The sequence below is a fragment of the Rhinolophus ferrumequinum genome, chromosome 9 (assembly GCF_004115265.2).
Source record: "Rhinolophus ferrumequinum isolate MPI-CBG mRhiFer1 chromosome 9, mRhiFer1_v1.p, whole genome shotgun sequence".
NCBI lineage: Eukaryota > Metazoa > Chordata > Mammalia > Chiroptera > Rhinolophidae > Rhinolophus > Rhinolophus ferrumequinum.
Window position 1 is genome coordinate 37320573 of NC_046292.1, and position 20455 is coordinate 37341027.

General features: G+C 35.9%; 1 protein-coding gene across 3 annotated transcripts in view; it reads left to right on the forward strand.

Annotated features, from left to right (window-relative positions):
- The window catches only part of ZFYVE9 (zinc finger FYVE-type containing 9), a 133090-nt gene that overhangs the window by 98056 nt on the left and 14579 nt on the right, over positions 1-20455 (forward strand). For all 3 annotated transcript variants that reach the window (XM_033115834.1, XM_033115833.1, XM_033115832.1), the window contains 2 exons: positions 5448-5552; positions 18711-18861. In XM_033115834.1, coding sequence (XP_032971725.1) covers positions 5448-5552; positions 18711-18861 — 256 coding nt within the window. The remainder of the gene's footprint in view (positions 1-5447; positions 5553-18710; positions 18862-20455) is intronic.

Sequence of the window (20455 nt, forward strand, 5' to 3'; positions counted from 1 at the left end):
TTCCTTCAGACACCAGCTATAAGCACAGGGGTTCCCAGGCCACCCATACTGGACTGGATACAAATGTTAGAGTTCCCACTACTCTCTCAGTTTCGATCATTTACTAGAATGATTCATGGAACTCAGTTAAGCACTATACTTAACTGGCATCCAATTAAAATACCGAGCATGCTAAGAAGCAGGAAAATACAACTCAAAATAAAGGTGGAAAATCTTATGATTATACCGTGTTTCCCTGAAAATAAGACCTAACTGAAAAATAATCCCTAGCATGATTTTTCAGGATGACATCCCTTGAACATAAGCCTTAATGCGTCTTTTGGAGCAAAAATTAATATAAGACCTGGTCTTAGTTTTGGGGAAACATGGTAGTTTTATTACAGGAAAGGGGATACAAATTAGGATCAACTGAAAGAAGAGACACATAGTAGAAGGTCTGGGATGGTCCCAAACAAGAAGCTTCTGTGTCCTCAGGGACATGTCACCCTCCTGGTACATTGATGTGTAACAACATGCATAAAGTAAGAAAAACTCCCTTGAGTTTCTTTTTCTTTTTTTTTTTTTTTTTTTAAGATTTTTATTGGGAAAGGGGAACAGGACTTTATTGGGGAACAGTGTGTACTTCCAGGACTTCTTCCAAGTGAAGCTGTTGTCCTTTCAATCTTAGTTGTGGAGGGCGCAGCTCAGCTCCAAGTCCAGTTGCTGTTGTTAGTTGCAGGGGGCGGAGCCCATCATCCCTTGCGGGAGTCGAGGAGTTGAACCGGCAACCTTGTGGTTGAGAGCCCACTGGCCCATGTGGGAATCGAACTGGCAGCCTTTGGCATTAGGAGCCCGGAGCTCCAGCCGCCTGAGCCACCGGGCCGGCCCCTCCCTTGAGTTTTTATTGGAGTTTTCTTAGTAGGGATGATTGGATCACTGGCCATGTGATTGAACTCAATCTGCAACACCCCTTCCTTCCCTAGACATTGATTGGGCTGATATTATGTTCCTCAAAACCTCAGCCTCTAATCATCTTTCTGGAATAACCAGCTCCCATCCTGAGTCATCATGTTAGCATAAACTATCTAGGGGCCCACCACCAGTCACCAAATTAACACAGGCTGTCAGGGTCTATCATGAATAATGAAGACACTTAGGAAGTTTCAGGGGTTTAGAGGCTACCTCCCAGGAGCCAGGGGCAAAGGCCAGCCAATTCTTTGTTATACGGTAATACTCTGCCCAATTTCCAAAAATTAATGTTTTCCTGTCTGGATTTGGGGAATAGTCACTATTCACAGAAGTGTATATCAGATTATGTTTGCAATAATCATTTCAGGCAGTTCTTTTGCTGGCCTCAAGAAGTTTTCCTCACACACATGTGTTAATCAGAACTTGGCTGGATACTGGAGTTGGATCCTCTGCAAATCTTTGGAGTTCTCTCTCTGATACTCTGTCCTGTGAACTCTAGCCACCTTGGTTTTTCTGGATTCTCAGTTTTGTCTCCTCAGCTCAGGAAATTTGCCGGCCTCTGCCTGGGTTCACCTTTCCTGCACCTGAGCTTGGAAGCTCTCCTAAGGCATCAATTGGGGCAGTCATAGAGCTCATCTTGCTTGTTTCCCATTACTCAAGCTCACTACCCTTTGTTGCATGACATTCAGTGTCTGGAAAATCATTGTTCCATGTTTTCTGTGCAACTTTTCTGGTTGTTTTGATTAGGAGGGCAAATCGTTTTCTCCATCTTGACCAGAAGTGGAAATTTTAGAATTAAATTTTTTCTCTTCTACTCCAGCACACATCCCTTTGCCCCTCCCTGGTAACTTTAGTTTTCAGTCACATTTTTGACAAGATAATATTTCTTACTATTGTAATCTGCTTTGGAATGAAAAAGAGATATTTATCTTGTAATCTAGCAACAGGAGCCTAGGATTTTTTTATGGCCTATTCAATTCATTCATACCAACATTTATTAGATTATCTACTGAAGCTTCTCGCTGTTGTTAGGGGTAGACCAAAATTGGTCTATTAGAATTTATTTGGGACATCAGGCTAGAAAAGACCATAACCTCCCCGAGCAAAAAGGGCTATGGAGTTTTATAGGAGGGAGTAAACGAGGCTGTTCCCCCTTCAATGCTTCAGGGGGTTTTCCTTGCATTGTCTCTAGTAACCAAGGGTTTCGGGTCATGACCAAGCCCTCTGGTTCCACATCCACATCCTGGCCGTCTGGACCACCCAGGCCAGCTGATCATAAGTCCCTAGGAGACAAACACAAGCCAAGAGGTACAAAGTACAAAGCGAGACAAGATGGCTTTTAGGATAAGATGGTTTCTACATTCCAGGCGGCTTCTCCAGGTCTAAAGCAAATACAAGCCGGCAGGTACAAGGTACAAAGCAACACAAGATGGCATTTAAGATAAGAAGGTTTGTGCTCCTAGCCTAAATATGGCCTAATAGCTGTTACCACCTTCTCTATCTCTAGTTTACCAGGATTTACAATCTTTTGATTCTAGCACCTTTTCACTGTCTCTCACCCCCCTTTTTTCTCTTTACCTGTCTTATTTCATAGTTTCCTCATTATAGTCACTTTTTCACGTAATTCTTGTTTTTTCTGTCTCTTTTATTCTCTGTTATGGTAGCCTGGAAAATATAAATCCTGGCTAACTCTTCTTTTAAAAAATTTAAAAAAAATTAAAATTCACCTTTTTTAGAGTGTATTTCTAAGAATTTTGACAAATGTATATAGTTATGTTACTTCCACTGTTGCAATCCAGATACAGAAGAGTTCCATCACTCCAGAAAATTTGCTGATATATCCCTAACATCTGGTAACCATTAATTCTCTGTCCCTATAGTTTTTAAGCCTTTTCAGGTTATCATATAATTAGAATTGTACAGTATGTAACCTTTTCAGTCTGGCTTCTTTTAGTATCATAACGCATTTAAGCATCATCTGTGTTGTTATATGTGTTGTTGGGGAGGAAATAAAATATTTTTTCTCTATTCACTATAGGTTCTTCAGGTAGGATCCTATGTTAGATTGGCCAAATACAGATCAGCAAAGGGGATATATTGGGGTGGCATATTGTGGCACTCTTCAGTATTAATAGTTCATTTTTATTGCTGAGTTCTGTTCACTTGTATGTATGAACCACAATTTATCCGTCTGTTGATGGATATTTTGGGTTGTTTGTAGTTTTTGGTGACTGAATAAAACTTCTATAAACATTCATGTATGAAATTTTGTGTGAACATTAGTTTTTACTTCTCTCTTGGGTAAATACCTGGGAGTGGGATAGTTCAGTCGTATTGTATGTTTCACATTATAAGGAACTATGGAAATATTTTCCAAAATGCCTGCAGTGTTTTTCATTCACCAGTAATATAAAGAAATAAATGTTTTCTTTATAATATAAAGAAGTAGCACTTGCTATTTCTCTTTTTTTGTTTTTAATTTTTGCCATTCCAATAGGAGTTTTATTTTTTGTGATTTTAATTTTTATGTTTCTTGAATGATTTAGAGCATCTTTTCATGTGTGCTTATATGCCCTCTTTATGTCTTCTTTAGTGAATATTCAGATTTTTTTCCCATTTTAAAAATATGGTTGTTTTCTGATTGTTGAGTTTTGAGAGTATTTTAGATATTCTAAATATAAGTCCTTTGTCAGATTTGTATCATTTGTAATAATTTTCTCCCAGTCTGTGGTTTATCTTTTCATTCTTTTAATAATGTCTTTCGTAGAATAAATGTTTTTAATTTTGTTGAAGTCCAATTTATTAATTTTTTTATGGAGCATGCTTTTTCTAAGAACTTATTGACTAAACATCACAAACATTTTCTCTTTTTCTTTTAAATGGTTTATAGTTTTATATTTCATATTTATATCTATGATCCATTTTTAGTTAATTTTTGTTTATGATTGTGAGGCATTGTTTAAAGTTCGTTTTTTTTCCTTTTGTGTGTCCAATTGTTCTAGTATCATTTATTGAAAAGACTGTCCTTTTTTCCATTTACTTGACTTTTCACCCTTATCAAAAGTCAATTGACCATACCTATGTGGATCTAATTCTTTCTTCAGTCTTAACTTATAGCTAAGCCTGATATCTGCTTATAATATCACTCGTCTCACTTTAGATTCGTGACCAGTACCCTTAAGGGAGCTCTCAGACCTACCTGGCAAATCTTTCCTGGTTTGTAATACGTTCCTACTTTCCTCAATGACTATTTGTATATTATCTCTTGTCAAATTTCCAATTTGTGCTCTCCGTTCATCATTTTCACCTGATGAAAGTCTCACCAATTTCCCTGAGTAAATAGAAACAATCAAAATACAGTTCTATTCAACAACTTACTAATATCTGCACATTTTCTCTTCGTAATCTCTAGGTCACCATTCTTTCTTTCTTGCTTCTTCTACAGCCTTCTGAATTGCCACCTTCCTCTTCCCATCATCTCAGTAAATGGAATTCCAGTCTTCTAGTTAGTTGCCTAGGCCATAAAATTGAAAATCATCCTTGACTCTTGTTTTCCCTTAAGAATATAACTAGAATCTGATAACTTCTCACAATCTTTTGAACTGTTAACATCTTGGTCAAAATTATCACTGTCTCACTATAAGTCCTGAAATGACTTTTAAGTAAGATTCCAAAAGTAAATAAATTGTTTTTATTATGTTTATCTTATCTCCTTGTTCCCTTACCATCTATTCTTTGTAAAGAAGTCAGGGGGTGTCCCTGGCCAACCCTCAAACATTCTAGCATTAATCTGTCCCTCCCTGTATCTGTGCCCCAGGCCGTAGCCCTGGCCAATCCCAGACTAGATGGTCATCCTGGTCCCAATGGTAGGGTAGCATGGGATTATTGGGCCCTGTTGTTTTCATATTTAAATCCAATTTTTAATTGCTCATTTTGTCCAATGTAAGCTACCATGTGTCTTTTTGTGAGTATAGTCCAAACGCAAACCTGGCCAAAAAAATAGTAAAAGTAGATAGAGGTCCTTATTGTAGCCTATAAGAACCTCTGAAAGGGTGTTTTACCCTACAAATATTTGATGAGTGCCTAGGATGTCCCCGGCATTTAGAATATAACAAGATAAAAACAAGTGAGAGTTCTTACCCTCTTGGAGCTTACGTTAGAGGGAGGAGACAGTTAACAAATAAATACAGAAAGTGTTAAGTGTTCAAGTACTTGTTTAATATTGTCTGTAAAGCAGGGTTAAGTATTCAGATAATTGTTTAATATTGTATATAAGGAGTATATGAAACTTTGTATTCTGCTTCCTTATAAGAATTTACAGTCTAATAGAGAGCTAGAATACACACACACAGTGGGACTTGCATTATATTTTCCTTATTCTTTAGATAAATGAAATCTTTCTATTTTGACATTCTTTCTATTTACACTAATTTTATTAGTATAAATCGCATCCTGCCATTGATGAATTCTTTATTTCACTCCAATCTGCTTTTGCTCAGGACTTCAGAAATTACCAGTATACATTGCCAGTAGTTCAAGGTTTGGTGGTTGACATGGAAGTTCGGAAAACCAGCATCAAAATTCCCAGCAACAGATACAACGAGGTAGGATTTACCATGAAGGCATATTTTTTTATAGTTGAATATATGAATGAAGGTGAAAAATACAGGATCACATATACATTTTATTTTTTAATTAATTGACAGTGAAATCAGTTCATAATATTGTATGACTTAGATCAATGATGACAGATTTCATACCAGAGAGGCAGGATGTTAAATTTGTGATTTATTTAGTCAATAATTGTACTTTTGACCTTTTAATGCTCTTGGAGTTTACCATAGAGGGAGGAGACAGTTAACAAACAAATACAGAAAGTATTAAGTGGTGACAAATAAAACGGTAAGTATTCAAGTATTTGTTTAATATTGTATATCACTGTGGTAATAAGTGATAGATTTGCATTTTGATTAAGGTATAAAGATAACTTTATAACATTCATGATGGGATCTTTTCATTTTACCTTCTTACTGTAAGTACATTGTGTTTTTCACTATCCTTAATGTTTAAGCACAGCTCACTATGAGTCCTGAAATGACTTTTAAGTAAGTTTCCAAAAGTAAATGATTGCATCTTGAATTAAGCTGTATTTTGTTACTAAAATGAAATTGTACATACTATATACACATTAAGTTCCATAAACAATGCTCTTTACCTATTTGCCATGTGAAGTCTTTCTTAAATTTAAAACATTTTTAAGATCAGTTCTAAAATGTCTAATAGTAATCATTGTGGTTTAAAAGAGAAATTTTATTTTAAAACACAGTTTGATATTATAATGGTTAAAATTTGTTGTTTTATTAGGCAGGATGGTAACTCCCTGACTACTACTTCTATTACTTCTTGGTGTGAAATAATTTCCTCCTTCCTTCTCTTCCTTTCCTTCCTTTCTTTACTTCTTCATTCAGTCATCTATTCACTTATTCATTTGTACATTTAGTAAACATTCTGTACTTGGTATGCACTTAGGATCACACAATGTCTTACTGTACTTACAAGCTCAGAGCTCAGCATTATTATGTGAAAATGACTTATAGGAAGAAAGCCTTTACCCATGGCTTTCTCTGTGATGGCTTTTTTCAGGACAGTGAAAAATAGTAGCTAGAGTGAATGCTTAATTTTTTCTGGAATACAATTAGCAGTTTTTAGCTGTTAGGTAGTCCTTCCTTAGAATATCAAACAGTAATAGACTAGACTAGATAGAGTCAAATCTTTAAAGTGAACTATTTTTTATATAATTTGTGCCCTAAATATTCTTAAACGAGATTATACTTTGAAAACTTGTTTTATTTCTCATAGTAGAAGTTTTATTACCTATTTCACAAACATCTATTAACATGAAAATTTATAAAGATATTTTACAGATTCTATATCAAACAAATGACTTAAAGTACAGTTTTAGAAAACTGAGTTTTGGCAGCTGTATGTAAAATGTGGTAAGAGGGGTCACTAAGGAAAGCCTTTAAGCTTAAAAAGCCAGAAGAAAATAGTACTTCTGACAGCATGGAAAGTTTAATAAATGAAGTAGTACATGAATTTTCTAATCTCCTTCTTCAAGGCCATTTAAGATCTGTGTTGGTAACCCTACTCATAATTCTCATAATGAGATTATTTTGATCACTGTGATAGCTACCATTTATTGAGGCTATGTTATGTACCAGGCACTTTTCTAAACAGATGTATCTCACTAATCTATAAGATGAGTACTGTAAATATCTTTGTATAGATAAGGGAATTACAGCACAGAACTAGCAAGTGGTGGAGCGAGGATCAAACCCAGGCAGTCTGACTCCAGTGTTCCTACTCTTAACCACTGTACTCAACTGATTTTTATAGACATCAGTTTAACAATTACCAATCTGATTTTAGGGCCAATTTTAGGGTCTTTACAGAGGTAATCAAGTTTAAAGGAGATCATTGGGGTGAACCCTAATGCAATATGGCTGGTGTCCTTATAAGAAGGGGAAATTTGGACACAGATGCGCGTAAAGAAAAGATGATGTGCGAGGTGTAGGGAGAAGACGGCCATCTACAAGTCAAGAGAGACATCCAGAAAAAATCTTTCCTTTGCAGCCCTCAAATGGTAACAACTCTTCCAACACCTTGATTTTGGGCATATAACCTCCAGAACTGTGAGACAATAAATTTCTGATATTTAAGCCACCCAGTTTGTGGTGCTGTGTTATAGCAGGTCTAGCACACTAATATACTGATCTACCTTAAATAGCTAAACCTCAAGACAAAATATATGGGAAAAACAAAGCAAAGGACAATGGGGCAGAGAAAGTGAGCCCTATGATTACTCTACCTTGCTGTCTGGAGTTTCCAGACCATAGTGCAGGGAGGGGGAACCCAAATTTACCAAGAGTTCTCCATGAGTTGAAGAGAGAGAATTGAGAATATAGGGAGGGCATGATGGCTAGAATTTACAAGACAGATTACTGTCTTGTGAAGAAAAGAACCCTGGAGATCTGCGGGAGGTTCCCATTGTGTCTTCAGCTGAGTACTCATTATTGCATGTATGTGAGAAAAGCAGTAGAAAGGAACTGGTAGGACAATTCTCACAGGGCCAGGAATAGTTCGTGTTCTTACCTGCTAGAGTGAAAAAGGGGCAGATTATTCCTCGTGATCCAAGTTACCCATAAATTGAGGTTTCTCTGATACTGCCAACAAGCTTAAAAGAAATCTACCCTTCGTGAAAATCTGGATCTACACAGAGGAATGAAGAGCAACAAAAACGGTTAATATAAAATCTCTTTAAAAGATAGTTATATGAAACAAAAGTAATAACTGTTTTGTGCAGTTTATAACTTATGTAGAAACAAAATATATAACATTAATACTACAAAGGCCAGGGAAGGTGAAATGGAAATATACAAATGTAAGGTTCTTATATGACAAAGGATGTGGTATAATATTACTTAAAAGGAGATTGATAAAGATGTATAACATATATCCAGAAGCATCCAAGAGGAAAATTTAAATGAAGAGGTATAGTTAATAAGCCAAGAAGATAAACCAGTCATATAAAAAAGGCTTGAAAAAGAAGAAAAAAGAGCACAAAGAGAAGATGGGACAAAAAGAAAATAAAAAAGATTTAAATCCAATATCGATAATCACATTAAGTATAAATTATCTAAACACCCTCAAAAGGCAGATATTGTCAGATTGGATACACAAGAAAGATTGAACTATGTATATGCTGTGAATAAGAAAACCACTTGAAGTATAAGAACGCAAATAGTTTAAATGGAAAAGAATGGAAAAAGATACACCATAGTAATACTAATCAAAAGAAAACTTCAGTGGATAGAGTAATACCAAAGTATATTTCAGAATAAACAATATTACCAGGGATGAAAAGGCACATTTCATAATTATTAAGAGATCAATTTACCAAAAGGATGTAACAATTCTAAATAGTAATGCATGTAATAACAGTTTCAAAATTGATGAAGCAAGGACTAATAGAACTACAAGGATAAATAGACAAATCCTTAAGTATATTTGGAGATTTCATTAACCCTGTTTCAATAGTTGATAGAAGTAAATAGAAAATCATTAAGGACATAGAAAATTTGAACAACATTGTCAACCAATTTGACTTGATTGATTTTTATAGAACATTCCACCCAACAGCAGCAGAATGCACATTTTTTTCCAGTGCACATAGAACATTTATTAGGTTAGTGCAATAGTAACTGCGATTTTTGCAATTATTTTTAACCTTTTTTAAAATTTATTTTTTAAGGTGGGTGCAGCTCACAATGGCCCATGCGGGGATCCAGCCGGCAACCTTGGTGTTACCAGCACCACGCTCTAACCAACTGAGCTAACTGGCCACCCCTATTTTTAACCTTTCAAACCGCAATTACTTTTGCACCAACCTAATACAAAGATAAACCATATTCTGTGGTGTAAAAGAAATATCAATAAGTTTTAAATGACTGAAATCATACGACGTATGGTTTCTGATCACAATAGTAGTAAATTAGAAATCAATACCAGAATGATCTCTAGAAAATCCCAATATTTGGAAACAAAACAACCACTTCTTAATAATCCATGGATCAAAGAAGAAACCTAAAGGAAAATTAGAAAATATTTTGAGCTAACTGAAAATGAAAACATGACATATCAAAAGTTGTGGGATGCAGCTAAAGCCGTGATTAGAGAGAAACTGATAGAATGAAACTTCTATATTAGAGAAAAAGTCATCTCAAGTCATAGACCTACTCTTCTATCTTAGAAAATCAGAAAAAGAAGAGCAAATGAAACACAAAATAAACAGAAGAAAGGAAATAATAAAGACAAGACCACCAATTGATAAACTAGAAAACAGAAAATAATTTGAAAAATGAAACCAAAAGCTAGTTCTTGAGATTAATAAAACGGAGAAACTTCTAGTCAGACTGATTAGATAAATAGCAAAAACATGACCACTGTGTAAAAATCAGTTGTATTTCTGTATACTAACAATAAACAATCAGAAATTGGATTTTAAAAACAGTACAATAGCATCAGAAATATAACGTACTTTAAGGATAAGTTTGCTAGGTGATCTGCACTATCTATATACTGAACACTACAAAACATTGCTAAGAGATATTAAAGAGGACCCAAATAAATGAAGATATACTATGTTTATGGGTCAGAAGACTCAATATTGTTAAGATGTCAGTTCTCCCCAGGTTGATCCATAGCTTCAGCACAATCCCAGTGAAAATAATCAGCAGGCCTTTTTTTTTTTGGTAGAAATTGATTCTAAAATTTATATGGAGATACAAAGAACCTAGACAACTTTGAAAAAGAACATTATTCAAGGACTTACACTTACTGATGTTAAGGCTTATTTCAAAGGTAGATTAATCAAGACAGTATTGTTTTGGTGTAAATACCTATGTGTAGATAAATGTAACAGAATAGAGTAGTTTTAAGAGCTATTTTTATGAGTGTATGCACATTCATTAAATTGTACACTTTAAATATATACATTTTGTCAATTATTTTAAATATAACTGAAAAATTAAAGCAATTTTTTTGTAGTAATGCAGTGGACATTCAAACTTTTATCGGGTTACTGGGTGAATAGAGCTAAAGAGTTAACTCAATGTTAAAATCTCAAACAAAAAGGAACAAAATTTTAATAACACTTTACTCAAAACCAGAGAGGACTAGAGAAGTTTATGTTCGTTGTGATATAATGCAAGAATCTCTGAAATCATATCTGTACAATTCCACATCTTGTATAATTTAGGCCGAATGGCCTCTTGACATTCTTTCCACTTTTAAGATTCTAAAATAGGAGTTTGGGTTTATTTTAATTCAAAGTTACACATATTCTTCAGAGAAATGTGAAATTACAAAAGCATAATTTTAAAGCATAATTTTAAAGCATAATTTCGTTATAGTGCTAGGAAGAACAGATAAGATGGCCCTAATATCTGTTTGAGGAATGTTTTATTTTCTGGCCTTCAAAGAATACATTTTTTTCCCTTGAGAAGGAGGGACTGGTAAGTCCTCTTTTCAAAAGAACAAAAGGAATTGGTGAAAGGTGCACTGGAAAATAGTCCAGAGAGGGAAGTGATGTTCCATTGACTATTGGTGTAGCTATTGCTAGTGTTATATGTGGAAAACAGTATTTAACCACAGGTGTAAATTAAAATCAAAGAATCCCCAAGAAGGAGCCCTGGATGCTGTACCTGCACTGACTGCAACAGGAGGTCACTGCGAGTACTGCGTGCTCAGAGTAAGACTGTCCCGCCCCCGTGCCGCTGCATGCCTGTTGATAAGAGTGACGACTGGCTCCACAACACTGCTTCTAGCCAAATCCCCAGCTTTCCCTATCTCCCAGCACTCACAACCTTGCTGCTACCTTTGGTCTTGAGACCACCAGCTCTAATCTCATACATTCAAGCACCACAAGAAATCCTGGGCTCCTAGGTTACACCTCATCTCCTGCAATTTAATTTCTGTCTCTGTAGATCCCCCTTTTTGACCCCCTTTTTCACTCGTTTTAGAAAACCCAAGGGCTCAGTCCTTATACGTTTTGTCTCCATCCATTTCCTTGGTGATCTATCCAATCCTCTGGCCTTAAATTCTCTCTCTCTACTGATGTCTTCCAAGTGTCTTCCTCCAACCTGAATCTCTCCCCTGTTTCGTAGACTTGAGCGTTTTATTGCTCACTTGACATTCTATTCGCACGGGCATCTCAGGTGTAGCAGGTTCAACTCTGAGCTCTTGATCCTCTCTCACAACCTCTTCTTGCAGCCTCCCCTAAGTTAATGGCAGTGCCATCCAGTTACCAGGCCCACAACTTTGGAGTCACCTGAGTCTTTTCTTTCATATCCCATATTCAGTCTATCAGAAAATTCTGCTGGCTCTACCCTCCAAATATATCTGGAACCTAACCACCTCTCAATCCTTGGACCTACCTTGTTGGTCTAAGTTAACCATCTGTGCACTGGATTTGTGCAGTAGCCTCCTAACTGGCCTTCCTGTTGGTGCCTTTCCCCCATCAGTCTGTTCTCGGCACAGCAGCCCAAGTGATCCTATTAAAACTAAGTCAAATCACATCACTCTTCTGCCCACAACCCTCCAAAGATCTTTTACCTCAGTCAGAATAAAAACTAAGTTCTCTATACCATTTGTATTCCTTAACCCATTACTTCTCTAACCTAATTTCTTATACCTCTTTTTTTTCCTATCACTCAGCTCCAGCTATACTGTCCTTAATGTTCCTTGAAACTGCCAGGCATGCCGCCATGCTGTCACCCCAGGGCCATTGCACCAGCTGTTCTAAATCTCTTAAGGCTCTTCCTTAGATAATCCCATAGCTTTCTCCTCACTTTTCAGTAAGGCCTCCCCTGACTATCCTATTTCAAATGGCACCCACCAGCACTTCTAGTCCTTCTTCCATGCTTTATTTTTCTGTATAGTGCTTATCAATGTCTAACATTTTATGTATTTTACTTATTTATTTAGTTTATTGTTTTTGTTTTCTCCCCTGACACACTCAGGAATCTAAGTTCCATGACGGGAGGGATTTATTGAATAAACCAAATACTAACATAGTGCCTGGTACATATTAGATGCTCAGTAATTATTTGCTAAATGAATAAGCAATGGTTCATAGTTGATATGTAGATGTATAAGACTGGAAGGTGGGTGCTAGCTTCTGGACACAAGTGAACTCCAGCTAACTAGAAAGATAAATACTTATATTTTTTCTAAGTATCTCCGGGAAAGGATATTCTTCCACCTCTTCCTTCATTATTCAGCTCAGTGTTCCCTTCGCAGTCGTACTTCTATTCCTTCACTCATGGGTTTCTCTTTATCTGAAGTGTTCTTCTTCTGTCCCTGATTTCAAAGCCAATTGAAATGATACACCCTTTAGGAAACATACCTGCAATTCTCCATGCCCTAGGCAGTGTCATTCTTTATTTCCTGTTTCCCCAGCTTACTTGATTCATGTAACATATATAGCTGATGTGTATGAATGCCCTCCTGCTCTGAATTATGCCCTTGAGAGCAGAGATTATATTTCATTCTTCATTATATCCATGGTACAGTGGTTTGCTTTCATAGATTTCCCGTGCCTCTGTAATGGAACTTCCTACCCAAAGTCCTTGTTGCTTGATAGATGTTTATTGAATTAAATCGTTAAAACTTACGTTACTAGATACCTAATCTATGTGAAACTGCAATTATAAGTGAACCAAAAAAGTTTTTAACGTCATCTGACATTTATTCTCAGTGTAATTCCATGAATAAGACAAACCCTCCAAATCCATCCCTTACTTACGTGGTTTACTAATATATTCAGCAAATATTTATTGAGTACCTGCCGTGGGCAATGTAAGCCTTACACATTATATATAAATGGTAGCTATTCCTCAAGGCACTGCTTACACTTCTCCTCTACACATCCTTCCCATCACAAATCAAAAGGTTAAACCATCAGTTTTAGCATGAGGTCTCAATAGAGGTAATTGAAGGATATGGTGTGTTAATTCAGAGATGGATTAGACGTTATAGCACCTCACACATTCCTCCAGCACAGTCATTCCTAGAACTATATTCTTTAATTGGCTTTTGTGATTTTCATGAATGGTTAAGACTCCGGCAGTGGGAATACAGGAAGACAAAGCTTATGTACAACTTCACTTGATGTCGTTAAATGGTTCTTTCAAGATAAGAGCCATGTAGCATTTAACTTAGTGCCTGGTTCACGGTTGGTGCTCCATAGATGTTAGTTATTTTGCACATACTGTTGTTACAGCAGTTTCCCTGCCTTTTATCAGTGTGACATCATCAATAATTTGTGAGCTCTTAAGGGGCTGAATCCCTTTATCTGATAGAGGTATTCAGTTGAGTTATTTGCTGCAGATTTTAAGGTTACTTTATGATTTTATAAGCAGGGTAGAGGAGACAAGCGTACAAATTTTATTTAACAAATCCTTAATCGGTGCTTATTATGTTCTTAGTGCTGTTCTAAGCACTTTACAAATATTTATTTAATTCTCATAACTGTATCAAATAGTTAACTTTTGTTATTTCATTTTACAGAGGAGAAAACTGGGACACAGAGAAATCAAATTACTTGCCCAAGGGCACACAGCTAGTTAGTTAGTAGCAAAGCCAGGATTGAAATACAGGCAGTCTGGTTTGAGTCCTTGCTACGTATTAATCTTCATCCAAGGCTGAATGTAGACAATGCCATTTAAGAAATACAAAGAATGTGCTATAGCAGTTCGAAGAAGGGAGTGGTCACATTGGTGTCTGATTGGGAGTTAGAGAAGGCTACGTGCAGGAATTGGTATTTTTTACTAAGCTTTGATTTGGAGGGCAGCTTTTACAGGTGTTGGATGTGGAAGAAGAAAAGGGAGGCTAGATAATAGCATATGAGTTTAGGAAGCTTGTGGTTTTGAGTGGAGGACAAGATGGAGAAGATGTGACTTGATCACAGCTGTGCTGTGGTAAATATGGAAACATTGTATACAATGAATCAGAACTGATAGAGATAGACTGTAGAAAAACCAATTATAAAGTTATTACTGGTATGTCCAGAAAAGAGATAATTAGGTCTTGAACTATGGTTCAAATAGGGATAGATACCAGAGATATTACACAACTTCAATTGATAGGGCAAAGAAATAGCACAATTAAAATGGAAAATCAAGTATTTATATCAATCATCATATGACAAGTGTTTTTAGTTTATTTTATGGTTTTTAAGGTCCTTTGAATATCTGGGAAACTTTCCTCTTGGTGTAAATGAACATGATTTTAAGAGAAAAAAATTGTTCATTTCTAAAGTAATGTGAAGCTTTTTATCTCATTGGGCTTGAAACTGACATCCAGGGAAATTATTTCCTTAGAGTCTAGCTATTTATTCAGAATGCATGAATTGAAAATGTTTCTTAATCTGTGTAGTGTAGACAAAATTAGAAACCACTTTAGCATAATGATATGGAAGAAATGATAGATATAACATTTTTTAAAATTGCTGTATGTGATTATGTCAGTTTATTTCACATGATGCAAATGTAAATTGCAAATGAGAACTTAAATTAGTCTATCAGTTGACTTCAGTAAGTAGGAATCTTCCAGCTGACTTATCTTGTTTGCAAATATTTACTTAAAAGTAATCTTTGGAAAATGCTGATAAAAGTAGTGTGGACTGGTGAGTGAGATTGATAAATGTCAGTGTGAGAGGAATATTATTGTTTGAATGCCTCTGGTGAAACAGTAATACATTAAAATATTAACTTTACAAGAGTTATAAACATAAAGTAAAGCCAAAAAAATCGTATCTTATAATTGTATTGATACCATATGTAAGAATAAATTTAACAGAGGCAAAAAGACTTGTACCCTTGTTGCGGAAAAGCGGCAAGGACCGAGAGACTCAAGCGGCACGCAGAGATTAGGGAGAACACAGCTTTATTACACCTGCGGGCTCAGTGGGATTGTTCCCAATGACTGAGCACTTACTGGGGTCGGGCGCTTTGTTTTATAGGGTTAGACCTCTGGGTTGGAGGGGATTTGTGCCATTGCTATTGCGGTGCGAGGGATTGGTTAAATCTGGCCGGGATGCCGGGGAGGTCCTTCCCTAACAGCTGTGAGCGCTCAATACTGTTTTGATGGGAAAGCCTCTAACTGTTGTGATCGCAGGAAACTGCTCCGATAAGATATCGGAGGAGGAGGGGGACGGAAAACTCCTAGTGGCTGTGCTCGCAGGAAAAAACCGTCCCAACACCCTGAAAACTACAAAACATTGCTGAAAGGACTTGAAGAAGAGACCTAAATAAATGGGAAGACACCTCATGTTCATAGATTGGAAAACTTAATATTAAGATGCCAATACAGATTAAATGCAAACCCTGTCAAAATTCCGATCGCCTTTTTTTTTTTTTTCAGAAAAGAAAAAACCAACAGTCAGATTATTCATTTGGAATTGTAAGGGGCCCTGAGGGCAAAATAATCTTGTAAAAGAACAAAATTTGAGGATTCACATTTGCCAATTCTAAAATTTACTGTAAGGCTACAATGATCAAAAAACATTGTGGTACTGGCCTGCAATAGAATTAAGAATGCAGAAATAAATTCACACATTATGGCCAGTTGATTTTGACAAGGGTATCAAAACCATTCAGTGGTGAAAGAATAGTCTTCAACAAAGGGTGCTGGGACAACTCGGTTTCCACATGTAAAAGAATGAGGTTGTACCCCTACTTCATATCATATACAAAACTTAAAATGGATCAATTACCTAAATGTAAGAGCTAAAACCATAAAACTCTTAGAAAAAAGCCTGAGGGTAAATTTTCATTAATTTGAATTTGGCAATGGGTTCTTAGATATGACACCAAAATCAGAAGCAAGAAAAAAAAAAGATAAAAGTTAAAGACTTTACACTTGAAACTAATAAAAAAAGAAACTTTTGTGCATCCATGGACATCAGCAAGAACATAAGAAGCCTACACAATGGGAGAAAATATTTGCAAATCTTATGCTTAATAAGGGTCTGGTATCTAGAATATATAAAGAATTCATAACTCAAAAACAAAAGACAATCCAATTTAAAAAAATGGACAAAGAACTTGAATAGACATTTCTCCAAAGAAGATATACACTGGCCAACAAGCACATGAAAAGATGTTTATCACCATTAATCATCAGGGAAATGCAAATCAAAAGTGCAGTGAGGTACTGCTTCATACCTACGAGGATGGCTATAATAAAAAAAGCAATGGAAAATAGCATTGGCGAGGATGTAGAGAAATTGGAATCCTTGTATGTTGGTGGTGTAAATGTAAAATGGTTCAACCACTGTGAAAAACAGTTTGGCAGCTTTTCAAAAAGTTAAGTGTAGAATTACCATATAATTCCATAATTCATCCTTAGGTGTATAATCCCAAAGAATTGAAAATAGGTACTCATAACAAGTCCACGTACACACATGTTCATAGTAGCGCTATTCACAGGAGTCAAGAGGTGGACATAGCCCAGTATCCATGGATGGATGGATGAATAAATTGTGGTATATATACAGTTGACCCTCGAACTTCATGGTTTTTTTACTGTGCAGGTTTATTTATAGGCACATTTTTTTTCCGGTAAATATACAGTCAGTCCTTTGTATCCCCAAGTTTCGCATCTGAGGATTCAACCAACTGCAGATCCAAAACAGTATTTTCAGTCTGCAATTGGGAATCCACAGATGTGGAGGGCCAACTGTGTGCATTGTTCTACACTCTTTTGTATGAGACTTGAGCATCCACAGATTTTGGCATTGCAAGGGTCCTGGAACCAATCCCCCTTGCATACCCAGGGACTATAGTTAAGTTTTGGGGGAGTCAAAAGTTATACGTGGATTTTCGACTGCATGAGGGGTTGGTACTCCTAATCTGTATATACACTGGAATATTATTTATCCATGAAAAGGAATGAAGTACTGATACATGCTACACCATGGATGGATGAGCTTCCAAAATGTTATGCAAAATGAAAAAGCCAGACACAATGATTACATATGGTTCCACTTATATGAACTGTCCAGAATAAATGCATAGGGACAGAATGCAGATCGGTAGTTGGAGGTGGGGAGTGGGGAGAAACTGGTTAATGAGTAAAGGGTTTTACTTTGGAGTGATGGAAATGTTTTGGAACTAGGTAAGATAGTGGTTGCAGAACATTGTGAATTTACTAAATGCCACTGAATTGTTCACTTTAAAATGGGTAATTTTATGTCGTGTGAATTTCACCTCAGTAAATTTTTTTGACTGTATTGATACAGGAATATAAAAGATATCAGAACACTCATCTGGTATTTTTCACACTGTGATACTGCTGTTTATAATATAAGAGGAAGAGGGGAGTAAAACAAAATAAAAGTTTGGACTAGATATTCAAAAAATTGAAGCCATTTTAAAGAATTGGATCAGAAAGTTGAACAAATGGGATGGCATGAAAGAAAAACTGGGAAATAAAAACAAGTTATTATTAGCTTATTTCAACCAGATGCCAGAGTTTATCATCAAGATAATATAAATTCAGATTTGTTTACTAGACACAAAATGGTGGCCTGTAAGTTTTTATAGGTTAGCTTCAGAATTATCATTTCAAATCTTTTGAAGAACAAAGCAAAATATTATTTCATTGATGATCTCAAACATAAATTATAAAACTAAGAAACAATGGAATGTATTTATTTCTAGAGGGCAGGATCTCACTCCTTTGTATGCATGTGGAAAAAGGAGGCAAATACTCTTAAATGTGGGACACTCTTTTGACTGAAAATTTCTGTGTATATATATATATATATATATATATATCCTCGGAGAATCCACTGGATAGTAGAAACTACTGTAATTAGCTAAACCAATTTTAGTTACTTGAGTTCAGTGCAGCAATAAAAGACAATACAAAATGTGTCATGTGCCTAGGTTATAATACGAATCACGTATAAACTATACAGGGAATTTTTGTATATGTTGATTTTTTTAGTGATTGATTTGATTTTTCACTTTATTTGCATTATTTGGTAACCCCTTTGTCACTTTAATAATAATAATAATACAATACTCTGTTTTGTCTTTGAGAAGGTGAAGGAGTTGTATTTTGTCAGACCAAAAAAAAAACAAAAAAAAACCCATTCTTTGCAGAATAAGAAAGGTAACCCTCTTCTTTGATTTCAGATGATGAAAGCCATGAACAAGTCCAATGAGCATGTCCTGGCAGGAGGAGCTTGCTTTAATGAGAAGGCAGACTCTCATCTCGTGTGTGTACAGAATGATGATGGGAATTACCAGACCCAGGCTATCAGTATTCACAATCAGCCCAGAAAGGGTAAGTAGTTGAACTGATTGAGACTGTGAGGATGGAGATTGTGCTGGACTTGCAGAGTTGGTTATCAGAGCCCCATGATACTTACTTGCTAGAGAGGTAGCCAGAAACAATTGGATTAACTTAACCTTTTCAAGCTTATTCTCCAGGATTATGTTGACTTCCCAAGTAGCCAGACTCGGAGTTGCAAATGGCATCTCTTTTATTGCGGGGAACTTTGAAAAATACTGCCTCAGTACTGCCTCTGGTTATTGACAAGGCCAGCACTGGTATTTGAAGGTAGGAGAGTAGGCCCCTAGTGAGAATATGCTTCTTGTATTTGGAGCTTGTTGAATGACCATACTCAAAGAATGTTAATTACTAGGGGGTTGACAGGATTTTGAAGGAAGGTTTGTAGGTTCAGTGGTACTCAGAATGTGGTCTCATCACTTAGATTATTAAGAATGAAGAATCCACACCCCAGATCTGCTAAATCAGAATTTGCATTTTAACACAATCACAGTGTGATTCAAATGCACATTAGAATTTAAGGAGCACTGCTCAGTGTGGCATTTCTTGAAGTGTCTTAACAGATTCTGCAATTTTAAGAAATAGTCACATAAATAAATAAAAGTCTTGCTTAATACATTAAAATGAGAAATCTTGAGTTAAACAAATTTAAACAGATTCCTTTACTATAGGACTTTTCAGAGCCTTTAACAAGCTGATGTATGTATATTGTGATTTTCCAAAAGGAGGACAATGCCTAGCCCTTCCTAAATTTATTTGACCTCGAATCTTTTACCTCTAATATCATCTAAAACTAGCTTTCTTTAGTACGCTTTATGAAACACTTCTGTAGAAGACATACTGTAGGTCACTTTCTTCAGTATATATTTTAATTGTTTAATAAAGATATAAAAGGTATTTAGCACATAAATATTCAAATACGATATCCAAAATAAGGTAGGTGACAAGTCTACAATGCTCCCTCGTCAAATCATACCTGGAATATTTGAATAAGTTCTGGATATCATTAATGTAATTGATGATATCCATTAGTAAAACTAGAAGGTCTTCAGAGGATGATGCAAGACGTGAAAAATCTGAAATTAGATCAAAGGAAGACCTCTTGAATGAAGCGTAAATGTTTTAACCTGAAAAAGTATAGATTGGAAGAGAGTGAAAAATAGCTCTCTCTATTTTTAAGGTTTTCTATTATGTGGAAGTAAGATTCAACTTACTCTCTATAGCTACAAAAGGCCAAAACCAGCACCAATGGGTGAAAGTAACAAGGATCTAGATTTGGGCTCAATTTGAGAGCACACTCTGTAACCAGAGTTATCTAGAAATAGAATGTGCTGCCTTGTGCTAATGTGGGCTCCTGTCACTACGCATCTCTGACAAAGGCTGGATGAGGTACCTATTAGAGAACCTGCAGGGCTGATGGGTAGGGAGTTGGAATAGCTTGGTCCAATTTAAGATGTGGAAAAATAAAGACAGTGTAGTTAAGTTTTCATAGAGCTAAATGTATTAAGTATCCTTTTCTTTTATGAAGAGTTAATGGTATCAAGTGTTTGTCTTTTTAATATGTATTTGTTTTTTTAATAGCTCCACT